The sequence below is a fragment of the Xiphophorus hellerii genome, chromosome 20 (assembly GCF_003331165.1).
Source record: "Xiphophorus hellerii strain 12219 chromosome 20, Xiphophorus_hellerii-4.1, whole genome shotgun sequence".
NCBI lineage: Eukaryota > Metazoa > Chordata > Actinopteri > Cyprinodontiformes > Poeciliidae > Xiphophorus > Xiphophorus hellerii.
Window position 1 is genome coordinate 29,490,560 of NC_045691.1, and position 12,078 is coordinate 29,502,637.

The 12,078-nt window shown below is 39.5% G+C and overlaps 1 protein-coding gene across 1 annotated transcript; it reads left to right on the forward strand.

Annotated features, from left to right (window-relative positions):
* Nucleotides 1-47: 47 nt before the first annotated feature.
* LOC116710893 (ADP-ribosylation factor-like protein 8B) lies at nt 48-6,731 on the forward strand. The gene is made up of 7 exons (XM_032550186.1): nt 48-265; nt 2,695-2,775; nt 3,802-3,875; nt 3,957-4,050; nt 4,138-4,205; nt 4,349-4,419; nt 5,234-6,731. The coding sequence occupies exons 1-7, from the start codon at nt 143-145 to the stop codon at nt 5,281-5,283; spliced, it is 561 nt and encodes a 186-aa protein (XP_032406077.1). The 5' UTR covers nt 48-142; the 3' UTR covers nt 5,284-6,731.
* The last annotated feature ends 5,347 nt before the right edge of the window (nt 6,732-12,078 follow it).

Here is a 12,078-nt window from a genome sequence, read left to right on the forward strand (position 1 = left end):
CATAGAGGGGCGGTTTGGTAAGAACGTGAGGCGAAGAAGAAGCGGGAGCGGACGCCCGTCGGTGGGTCACCTGATATGACAAAGCAGTAGTTAGCGGCTTTCTTCCAGACGGCAACAGACTGCGGTTACTGACTCCTCCAAGATGCTGGCCCTCATTAACAGACTGTTAGACTGGTTCCGGTCGCTGTTTTGGAAAGAAGAGATGGAGCTCACGTTAGTCGGACTTCAGTACTCTGGAAAAACCACATTTGTCAACGTGATTGCTGTAAGTAGCCAGCGTTAGCGAAGACGCATAAAGTGGGCCCAGGCTACTACCTGGGAGAGGGCGAAGGTGTCTAAAACAATACATCTTTTTTTGCAACTTCTAGGACGGGGGGGAACAGATTTGCAAGAAAAGATGCTTTTGGTAGTGTTTGCGTGAGACGAAGCGCAGGAGGAGTAACTCTTTGAAACAGCTGGTGTTGGAGAATGACGAAGTTCTCGGTATGACTGTGTGCTTACTAATACACCGGGTCATGTGACGGCGCTGTCACAGCTTTGTAGCGGCTCCCAGTGTGTCCACAACACCGGTCTGGGCTCATGGCTGAAAACAGGCCGTTTATGTTTGCTCTGGAGTGACCGGGGCTAAAGTTGACAACCATAAGTTTTTAGGTTCTTCTTGAGAAAAAAAAAAAAAAAGAAGACTCTACGCTCATTTAGTGCCGGGTGTTTCTTGAGTTTTTGTTAGCACCTGTTTATATTCTCCACCGAGAAATGCTGCTCACCTCACCCACTGTCACAGTTCTGGCCAGCTACTCTCCAATGCAGTTGGACCTGTTTAGTAATCCTTAGGAATTAGAGGAAAGGCTAAACGAGTTTGAAGAAATGGTGTGAGGCAATAGTCACGCAATTAAGGGTTATTCAGCTGCTTAGGCGTACCAACCAGACTTTCCTGCAAAATTAATCAAAAAATAATGTGACATATTCCCAGTCACCTATAGAAAAACATGTCATTGTCAGCCCCCCGCCCCCCTCCACATGTCTCTGACGTCACACCAGCTGATCAGAGTTGTTTTCAGTACTCCATTTTCTATTTTTCGAATTATTGTGGTTTCCAGCTGAATTATTTTTATGCTTCTATTCAAATGCATCCCTCATAAATGTTTACTGCATTGTCTTAGCCGGGCTGTTTTGACCCAAGTTCAAGACGAGCTTCACTTCACTTATTTAATCTACTGTGATTAGACTCTTTTCAGAATGTACTGTCATGTTGTATAAGCTGAAAACAAAACAAAAATATTAGATTTTTAGGCCAGTTAACATTATGACAGGCTACCAAGGTTTTAAAGTTTCTTAACCTGTAGACTAGATTAGTGCACTGCCTACCAGCTGCCTGAAAGAATGCTAATAATACACTTTTCTTTTTCTTTTTTTGCTTACAAGAATGGAGAAAAGTGTAAAAAATATTTCTGATTGCAAAAATAGAAAAAAAAAAAACAAAACATAGGCAGCGACAGGTGTGGAAACTATCCACTCATCACAAAGGTAGCTTCTAGCTGCATGTTAAGTAGTTGACTGCAGGCTAGCGACCGGAACTGATTCATAGTTATCCATCCGACACCAGCTTATTAGACTTGTCACTGTGTGAAGAGAAGGACAACAAAAATCTTTAATATTTGGTGCAATAAGTTTAAAAAGTATTATTACATTTAATTATGTGTAGGGGTGCACCAGCAAACAGCCGCAGCTTTCTTAAGATTGTCTGATGCTTGCATGGGAAACAATGAGTTTTCAGACAAAAAAATAAATAAAAATCTATATCTGCCAAAATTAGAATGTTAAAATCTTTCTAAAAATCGGTGATCGGTCAGAAATCTGCAATTGGTGCAACTCTAATTCTGATTATAATGGTAAAAATGAATAGTTTATGCTACTTTAGCAACATCAAGGATAATTGTTGTTTTTCTGATTGGGGGGGGGGGGAGGGGGGAGTAAATTCTCTACATATTGTGCATATCAGTGCTATTCTGGCTCATTTAGATTATAGCCTGAGCTTGTTTAAATTGGCACTGGTTTATCCAGTTCACTTAATACCTCAAAAACATATTATAATATTCATAAGTGAGTAAAATGACGCGAGTCTGTTTGTAGAACTACTTTTCCCTGCAGGCTTGGGTCAGTTTGACAACAATACTTGTCTTCCGTTCTCTCTGCTCGCCCTCAGACTTTCTGAGCCGTTTGTACCACAAGACAAAAAGACGGTCTCAGCATAAAGCTCGCTTTATAAAAACGTTCAGATGATGGAAGACGTGTCCATAAAACGTTAAAAATATAGATTTCTTTTTTTCCCCCCTCACTCAGTCCTGCATACTCACTGGGTTTTAGCCAAGCATCTGGTTTTGTAACTTCTCATAAATGTGTTTAAACTAGAATGTACAGAAACAAAACGTTGAGGAGGCGTTCCTTCCCAGACCAATGACATCACACCAGCCGTCATACCACGGTGATTAGTGGAGGTAAAACGTTTCCCAAAGCAGCTGGGGGGAAATTATGTCCATCGATTAGAAACTATTACTGATCTAATTCATATCCACAATCCTGCTCACTCATCGATTTTAGATCAAATGGCACCATGACGACTTGCTCAGAGATGCAAGTCATCCACTTTTTCTCTAACATATTGTGCTTTTTTTTCTCTCTCTCTCTCTCATGCAGTCTGGTCAGTTCAGTGAAGACATGATTCCCACAGTCGGTTTCAACATGCGGAAAGTCACTAAAGGCAACGTAACAATAAAGGTAAGCCAGTAAACATGGGGCCAATTTCTGTTTTCCTAAAGATTTGGGCTTTTGATTTTAAGTTGGAAATATGAAACAAATTCTACTGTGAGCACAACAACAAACTAAATGTGCAGTATTTTAATAAAGCACAAGAAAGCAGTCTTGATTGTTGTAGGTGAGGATGTGAGTCACACCAAATTGGTGCACCTTTCTGTGCTTTAGCGCAAAAGTCACTGGATGTTTTTGGTCTTGTTTACGATGAGATTAAAAGACAACAAAATAAGAGTTTTCTGTAGCCCTGTGACAATAAATCAATTAATCGCTTGATAAATTAGGCCTGGCTCAATGATTTCCATTTGCATGACTTATTGTTCTTCTCTCTTCTCGCTTTCTACCAAAAACCGGATGACAAAAGTCTTTATTTTGTCTTTGGTCTCAGCTAGCTCTTTTTAGGAAGGACAGTTTTGTTTACAGAGGCTTCAAAATTCATTTTACTTGTTGTTTTGGTTGTTTTTTTTATTTATTTATTTATTTAGGGCATTTTCCAGTTCCGGTGTTAAATGTTCATTAGAATTTAACATTTGATTTTTGAGAATGTGTTCTTGTATTATTGTAAATGGACTGAAAATCATTTCCAAATCCAACAGATAGAGTTTGGAAGCTCAAGAGGTTAAAACGAAGCAACTTTACTGGAATATGTTCAGCCTTCCTGGTAGTCACCCACAATCTTGATTTCTTAATCTAATCCTGAATGAACAACAAAAAACTGTTTATTTTATTTTAGTTTTATAAATGCATTCTTACGTCTCTGCAGTTCCTCTGACTTTCTTTACGGTTTACGCGTTCACCGACTGGAAAAATGTGTTTTTACTTGAGTTTCTGACCAGCGGGTTACTGTTCTGTCTCAGTGAAGCTGAAAATCGTGAGATTCTGCATACAGCAAGAATTCTCAGGATGCCTCCAGATGACCTCCCAACGTACAGAGCAGCAACCGGCTCATACAGAGCAAACGTTTGGTGTTGACTTTGTGCTCTGACGTTTCAGATATGGGACATAGGCGGACAGCCCCGCTTCAGGAGCATGTGGGAGCGCTACTGTCGAGGGGTCAACGCTATCGTGTAAGCTACCGCCGTTCTGCTAGAACGCCAGGCAAAAGTTCAGCAGGAACATTTCATAATGTCTCGGTTTTGTTCCTTCAGTTACATGGTGGATGCAGCAGACAGAGAGAAAATAGAAGGTTCCAGAAACGAATTACACAACCTTTTAGAGAAACCACAACTACAAGGAATTCCTGTGAGAAACGTCTGATCTTCGGAGTAAAACATGACGTTAGCCTCATCACAAAGGGGTTCTGATAAAACTTCCTTTTCCTTTCTCCAGGTTTTAGTCCTCGGTAACAAGCGGGACTTACCCAACGCACTTGATGAGAAGCAGCTCATTGAAAAAATGTGAGGAATGCTTATTTTATTTAGTTACTGTGGCTCTAAAGCACTCGACAACATGTCACATGTTGTGTTCTGAAGTTAACGTCCGTCTGTTCTTTTGCTTTCCTGTTGACTCCTTATTAAACGTACCGTCCTGATCTATGCAGGAACCTTTCCGCCATTCAGGACCGGGAGATCTGCTGCTACTCTGTGTCCTGCAAAGAGAAAGACAACATAGGTAAATATCAGAGGGATGTTTGTCTGGTCAAAGTTGAAAGCCAGACGTGAATCTTAACATTCAGTTGTGTTGGTCAGTGGGACTAAAGAAAAATGACATTGTTTTGTAGGGGTGCACTGACTGCAGTTTTTTGGCCGACTTTTGATTTTACTCAAAAAGTGTTTGCTTATAAGGTCTTCTCTTGATATATTTTCTGCAGTTCAGTAGTTTGTCTTTACGTATATAAAGATTAAACTAGATGTAGTCTAAATGTGACCTAATAACATCTCTGTCCATAAATAGTCAGTGGGGCTAAAGCAATAAAGAAATCATTTTTGAGCAGTTTGCACCAATCACTATTTTTTTTCTTCTTTTTTTTTTTGCAGATTCTGATTCCAACTAATACCAATTTGAATTTTTTTTGGGTTACCTTTATTTTGCTTGAAGTTTTTGTTTATAAAGCCTTTTCTTGACCTAGTTTCTGCAGGTTTATCTTTACATTTATAATAATGGTGTACTTTTAAATCGGCCCCAGTTTGCTTAAGTTTAGGAAATCATCGATTGGCCGACATTTGCATGTGAAATCAATATTATCTACCTCTGCAGAGGTAGATAATATTTTTATTTTTAAAGATCAGAAAACTGCAGTCGGTGCACCCCTAATTTTTGTTTGTTTTTTTCTGCATTGGCATGTTTCTGTTAAGTGAATTTTGTTTCCGTAATTCCAATTTGCACAGTTTTAAGCTCAGTAGAAACGCAGCTATTGACTCAAAACATTGTCTTCTCTTAGTAATGCCAATAACTAAACCATCAATATGTTTCCCTTTGACCTCAGATATCACACTGCAGTGGCTCATCCAGCATTCAAAGTCACGAAGAAGCTGAAAAATCAATCCGCCTGCCCTCCTCCCCCACCCAAACACCACCTCTGCCCTGTCGCAGCGCTGGCCTCGGCCCCCACACCACACACCCTTCGGTCCAGGGTCGTCAACAGTCACCCTTTGCACTGCCTCTGTGAAGTAATCCAGCTCTCTTTGCTCACTACCGCCCCCTTGTACACTACCGTAGATGTGTATCTTCCTGTACAGCACTACCCCCCCCCCACTTCCCTACACACACACACCAAACACCATCCGACAGACCTTGTCAGGAGGTTTCTTCCTCTCATTAATGATGTCCAGGAAGCTAACGGTATTACAGCGTGCTGTTCCCCCCCACTCCCAAACATCAACCGCCTACTCTGTTCCTCATCAACATTCAGTGCGTACGCGGCATTTAGTGATTGTATCTTTGAGCAGTTATTTGCCAAAACGACAACGGTTGCCTATTCCTTTTGTCTTTGTTTTTTTTTTAAATCCAGATCTTTTGCGACGTTGAAAAAACATTCTTCATTTGCTTGGCATTTGAAAGCGTCTCCTACTCGGGTGTCTTAAATTCAAGTTTACACGTAACTTTTAAATCTCGTTAAAAGGTTAAGGGTTTTCGGTGTGCAAGATTTCCCGAGACCAAATTTTAAGTGCCTTTGACTGCGAAAAGTGTCCCAATCAGACGGTTAGAAGACTCCTATCTTAAGAGCACCTATAGACAATCTCGTTTTAAGCTCCCCATAAATCACGTAAGCGCGTCACGATGTCTGACGACGAAGAACGGAGGAGAAGATGCTACTTTTCTCATGCTTGCCCTAGGCGTCTGAAAGCCTTTTTGAGTTATGTCTGTAGCGTGGAAAGCTGGGACAGATTGATGGGAGTGTTTTTACGCAAAGAGCCGGGCCGCGGCGCAAGTCCAATCAGGTGTCTCTCTCAAGGTGAGTAGGGTTCAGCTAACAGAAAGCCAGTGTTAAGGCGAGGTTCTCCCTCGTTTGAGTCACCTCTGTTCAAATTAAACGATTTTCATTTTCACGGGTTTGCTTTTTATTAACAAGACTAATCGGTCTAACCACTATCGTCCTGGTTGATGTATCTCAATCAGTTTTTTTTTTCCTCCTTATGCTTAAATCTCTGGAATCATGTCCCTGCAGGATGCCACTATAGCCACGCCCACATCACTCTTATTTTCTCTCATGTAGTCCATGCGTCCATTGTTGGGACCACAGCAGCAGCAGTGAGGGAGGAGGGAGCTGTTCATTTGGCTCAACTTGCAGAAAGCTTTTTGTTACCTGTGAAATAAATATAGCCTATTTGCATTATTTGTACCTGCATGTGCTGGGCTTGCTCACACTCATTGGTAGACTTTGTAAATAAGACGTTAGCATTTTTATTCGAATAAATGCTCCTGTAGATGTCATGCATTATCTCCCTGTGATTGCCAATAAATTTTGTTTTTATTTATAAGGATTTCCGACATGTGCTGTCTTTTGTGAAAAGAGTCATTTTGCTGTTTCGCCACTAGATGGCAGCAGAGGGCTTTGGAACGGAAATGGAGAGGCAAGCGGCCATGAAGCTAATATATGGAATATTTTTGAAAGTGATTTTTGAAGCAAAATGAAAGCAGTCGCTGAAAGGGCGTGGCTTGTTTGCAGTTTTCAAGACAAAGAGAGAAGACAGTTACATGAACATTTTCTGCTGTATCACTGATGAGTTCTTCCACTTCCATTTGTTCTAACTATTCATTGCAACACATTGAATCATGTTGTACATGTCATTTTTACTCGCTGTTCAAATGTTCTTTTCTTTTTTTACATTTTTTTTTTTTTTTTTACTTTGACAGGAAAGTCGTCTGATTGTAATGTACGTCACATATCGGGGTGTCAAGGAAAATGCCAAAAACACACGAGATTCTTTTTTTCTTGTTCTTCAATATTCAGTGTTTTTTTTAATTTTTTATTATTTCTTAAACAACAACCCTATTTTCTGATTTTCTTTCTCCTGACGTTTGCTCAAAGACATATTTTTGCTGATTTAGTTTCTTGCGTGCCCCATTAACTTCCTGTAGCAATTGATAAACATTACTGAGTTTTTTTTTTTTTTGTAATCAAAAAGTAGTGCGTAATTGTGCAGTGCAAGAAAATTAACAACAGAAGCTTGACGTGAGACTAGGCCATTGCGCAAATGAATATTATGTTTTGATCTGCATTTTAATCATTATTTTAATAATCTGAATTTGACCAATGAGACACCCCTTCGGCCTGTCCAGATTTTCTTTATTTGCATCTCAACCATACATTTGTTTACATATTGATTCTACTGGCACCTTTTCAATATTTTTTTTTTTTTTTTTTTTAAGAAATGCACTACCTTGATAAAAGAGAATGGAGCTCAAATAAAAAAATAATTTGTTACATGCAATTTAATTACCAATAAGTTTGTGAAAACTTCATTTACTGACATTTAACATGGCAACTTGATAAACTTAATATATTTTTTATACTGACCTTAAATTCCATGCGGATACACACTGTCTAGTAATTAGACTATTTCAAAAGGCAACTTATACCCTTAGACTTTATTTAGATGTGTCAATGTAACACAGGCTGAGTGCACGTTTCAAATTTTGATTTGTTAAAAAATGTTTTGTTTTATTGTTGTCCCATTTCACAGAAACGCACTGTTTTGTGATGATCTGTCAAATTAAATCCCAATGATTTCAAATGCAGAGACGTTCCAGGCGTGTGGATACTGAACAAGCAGAAACGGTACCAATAGTTCTAACCCCCATCCAAACACGTAGTGCTTTATTGTAAAAAAAAAAAAAAAAAAAAAATGTGTCAATGTACTCAAGTGTGTTTTCCAACTGGGGGCCAATAACTAGAGTCCTTTCCAGGTGGTGTTGGTTCAACAGGAACACTGTTATTAATCTCATTTCTTAAACATGGCGTCAAATGAACATCTGCAGGCGTTGGTTGTATCCGTGTTGGTAGGTGGAAGGTGTGGACAGACGTGGGTGTTGCCTGATGAAACCCACAGAATGCAGCATCGCTCCAGAATTATTACTGGCTTCTTTAATGTGGCTTACAGCTGGAGCAAAAAGCCTAGAGGCTGAACAGTACTTAGAGATTTATTCAGAGAAGAGGTCATAGAGGTGGCCTAAAGGTGTGACATATAGTTTCATTCATTATGTAATGATGCATTTAGTAGTCAACTACATAATGAGCCATCACCAAAATGATAAGATTCCTCCTCAAAGTGGAGCATTAGGCGCTCCATCAGAGATGATCTTTCTCTTTGATGAATCTTCTCTGTCAAATCGTGATGGATGTGCTAAGAAGGGTGTAGCTCAGCTGTCAACAAGTCTGTTCTCAGCAGTATAATCAGGAACATCAACCCCACCTGACCAAGAGCTCTCAGACAGTAACAAATATTGGCCTGTCTAAAGTCAGACTTGTGCTTTTTAAAACAGCAGTAAAGTCAGAAGCCACGAAGACTAAATCAGATTCACCTTTATCCTTAATGGCACAATTTTATTTTCTTATTGTGCTTAAAATGTCCAGCCACAGGGGTGTGCCCACTTCAAAATGACTGGACCTGGAAATAAGCAATAGAAAACTGACAGCCTTTTGTTATTTTGGAGAGTTTGTGGCGTCCCAAAGGTCACGGAGAGCCTGCTGGCATTCAGTTTGGTGAAAGAAGTCCAACTTGACAAATCTGCTTAAACGAGCACCATAAAACTGAAATAGAAAAGCCTTCCATAATTTCTTTTCAACCAGAAACTCACCACGTTGTTAATTATCAAAAGCGTGCGCCTGCTCTGTTGACTGAACTGCCTCCATCAAGGCTAAAGCACTTCCACTTCCTTCCTCTCCCTCCCCACTTGGCTGTGTCACCATAAACAGTTTTTATTTCTTCCAAACATGCCTGCAATAATATTTACCTCCAGCACTGAGACTTTCGGGTCGAAGTGTTTACACTGCACACTCGCAACACAGCTACGCAGCATTTCACTGGATCCCTATAAGACGAGAACATGCATCTTGCGATTGCGTTGGTGAGTTGGTGCAGGTTTAAAAATCCTGACGAGAAGACAATCGATGCAATTGTTGAAGAATCGGTCCCGATACGTCTTGTTTTGTTCTCACAAAGTAGAGAACACATTTGGGTTTTTTTTTTCCTCTGCTTTTTAAAAGTGAAGAGAAATCATTCAATTCCAAAATACTTTATTGATACTCAAGAGAAATCTAAATCTTTAGGTCTGTCCAGTTTAGAGTTAAATTAAGAGTTAAACTAAATATGGGCTAAATAGCTAAATTTGAACTAAAAGTTAGTCAATTTCCGTTAAATAGATCAAAATAGCCCTTCAGTACCAAAAAGGAATCCAGTGTCACTGATTTCAGATGTGTGCAACTTGTTTTCTTACAATGCTTACGTTGCGTTCCAGTACTCAACCAGGACACCTTCTGAAACGGAATTTCCTATTGGGGAACTGGGAGGAAGTCCAACTACCCCAAGTTATGACTTATAAGGGAGACTTCACATTTCAATATGGCTGCTCCTCGCATCAACAGCAGTAAGATGTGATGGAAACATATTTATTTTACAAGACACACATGTAAAAGTCCTTCTAAAATCAATGTTACATGTACAGTCACCAACTATAAAGCTAAATTAAAAGTGGCGTTTGCTTATGGAAAGTAGAGCTTAAAATGACATTTGAAAGAGTGTTTGGAAATAATATCTACGGGCTTCATCATGTTGAAATTCCGACTTCTTAACTAGAATAACTAGAAACTTCGGGTTTGATGTCAAACCCACTTCCCAGGTAACTGGAATGCAGCATAACACTGTGTCAACCCATGCAAATAAGAAAGAAAACACACTGTGGTCCCACTTGTGCCACCCCCTGATAGAATGGCGCCCTGAGCATTCTGGTCGCTGAGCCATTTTGACCACATTAATAAATACCGCATACTTCATGAGACTTTAAAATCCAAATTTAATAAGTGATTTCCCCCCCCCCCCGTTCATTTATCCAGAGATCTAAAAGACTTGTTTTGTGTGTTTTTTGATGACAGAAACTGATGTTATTCAGAGTTGTTAAAAGTGCAGATTTGGGGTTAGGTGTTTTGGAGAACTGGGATTGACAGGCATCTGCAAGCACTTCATTCAGTTCCCCTGCGCAGACCTTAATTTGGCACTAATCGCCGTGCGGAATGCCACATGATTCATTCGCGGCCGCATGGCACATATCATCATTCCTCAGCGCTCTACACCCTGTTAAAGACAGATGGTTACAAGCAAACACGCCCTGTAATGATCCAGTGTAACGGGGCTCTGTAGACGTCGTCCCTCCACTTTGCAGCTTTATGGCGGCCATTAACTGTCGTTTATGATATTGAGTTAAATGAGTTCTTAATTTAACCATGTTTAAGCTTAGTCTTGTTAAAAACGTTCATGTTTGGACTTCGATTTTGGAACGAAGTAGCAGTCATTGTGGATTGATAATCCAAAATTGATTAAACAATCAATTTTAATACTACCTTTAACCTTTTCGTTAAAGGTAGTATTTAAAAAAAAATCCAATTATTTTTTTTTCATCCAAAAAAAGTGGACATTATAAATTAATTTTTATAACTCATTATGTTTACAAAGTATGAGCTTTGCTGAGATTTTATTTGATAGACAAACACAAAGCAGTGCATTATACAGTACAGACCAAAAGTTTGGACACACCTTTTAATTCAATGAGTTTCCTTTATTTTCATGACTATTGACATTGTAGATTCACACTGAAGGCATCAAAACTATGAATAACACATGTGGAAATATGCACTAAACAAAAAAGTGTAAAACAACTAAAAATACCCCTTATATTCTAGTTTCTTCAAAGTAGCAACCTTTTGCTGTGATTACTGCTTTGCACACACTCTGCATTTTCTTGATGAGCTTCAAGAGGTAGTCACCTGAAATGGTTTTCACTTCATAGCTGAGCCCTGTCAGGTTAATAAGTGGGATTTTTTGCCTTATAAATAGTCATGAAAATAAAGAAAACCCATTGAATTAGAAAGTGTGTCCAAACTTTTGGTCTGTACTGTATGTGCCTGTTTTACCCATCGTACAGTTGAGTCAAAAATTAGTGGAATTCACCCATTGGTGCAGTGATCAGGCTAACTACTATTATTAAAAGCTAATGACAGTATACATAATCTATATTCAATGTTTGCCATTAGTGTCAGTGGTTACTTGCTCTGAGGTTCCATGCTGATGCATGATGAAAGAAGCATGGAACTATAAATGTGTGTTAATTTAAAGTTACTTAAGCTATGGGAGAGATCAATACAATGCTAATACTATGCAGTTAGTGATACAGGCAAAAAAAACAACTTTTCAGCAGTTCTTTTTAACTGACTTTCTAATTTTTCAAAGTTTTGCGTTTGTTCTTCTGTCTTTGTTTGGGCAAACAGATGGACAACCCCGAAATGGTTAAATGCGTTTAAAATCGAAAAGCCAACGTTTCCCGAAGGGATTCTGTTTTCGAGGCCGCTGCTGTTCGCCTAGGCGCAGAACAAGAAAAGTTATTTCCGCCTGGCTGTAATCCACAACTTTCTCCTCTCTCCTGTGATTGTGGGAGTGCAGAAAAGCTGCTGAGACCTCCAGAATGCAGCGTTTCCATTCCCACTGGGTGAGAGTAATCTTACAGGCCCACTCTGTTATCCGGTGGCCCCTCAGATAGTCGGCTCCCGTGTGAACGCTTTCACACTCTCACCTACCCGGTGCGGCTCTCCTCCTCAGATTCCATTAAAAAAAAAAA

Excerpts from the sequence above, each read along its gene's own strand:
- LOC116710893 (XM_032550186.1), top strand. The coding sequence starts at position 143 with ATGCTGGCCCTCATTAACAGACTGTTAGACTGGTTCCGGTCGCTGTTT. Across the intron at positions 4,051-4,137 it reads CACAACTACAAGGAATTCCT|GTTTTAGTCCTCGGTAACAA; the intron begins GTGAGAAACGTC and ends TCCTTTCTCCAG. Across the intron at positions 4,206-4,348 it reads AAGCAGCTCATTGAAAAAAT|GAACCTTTCCGCCATTCAGG; the intron begins GTGAGGAATGCT and ends TGATCTATGCAG.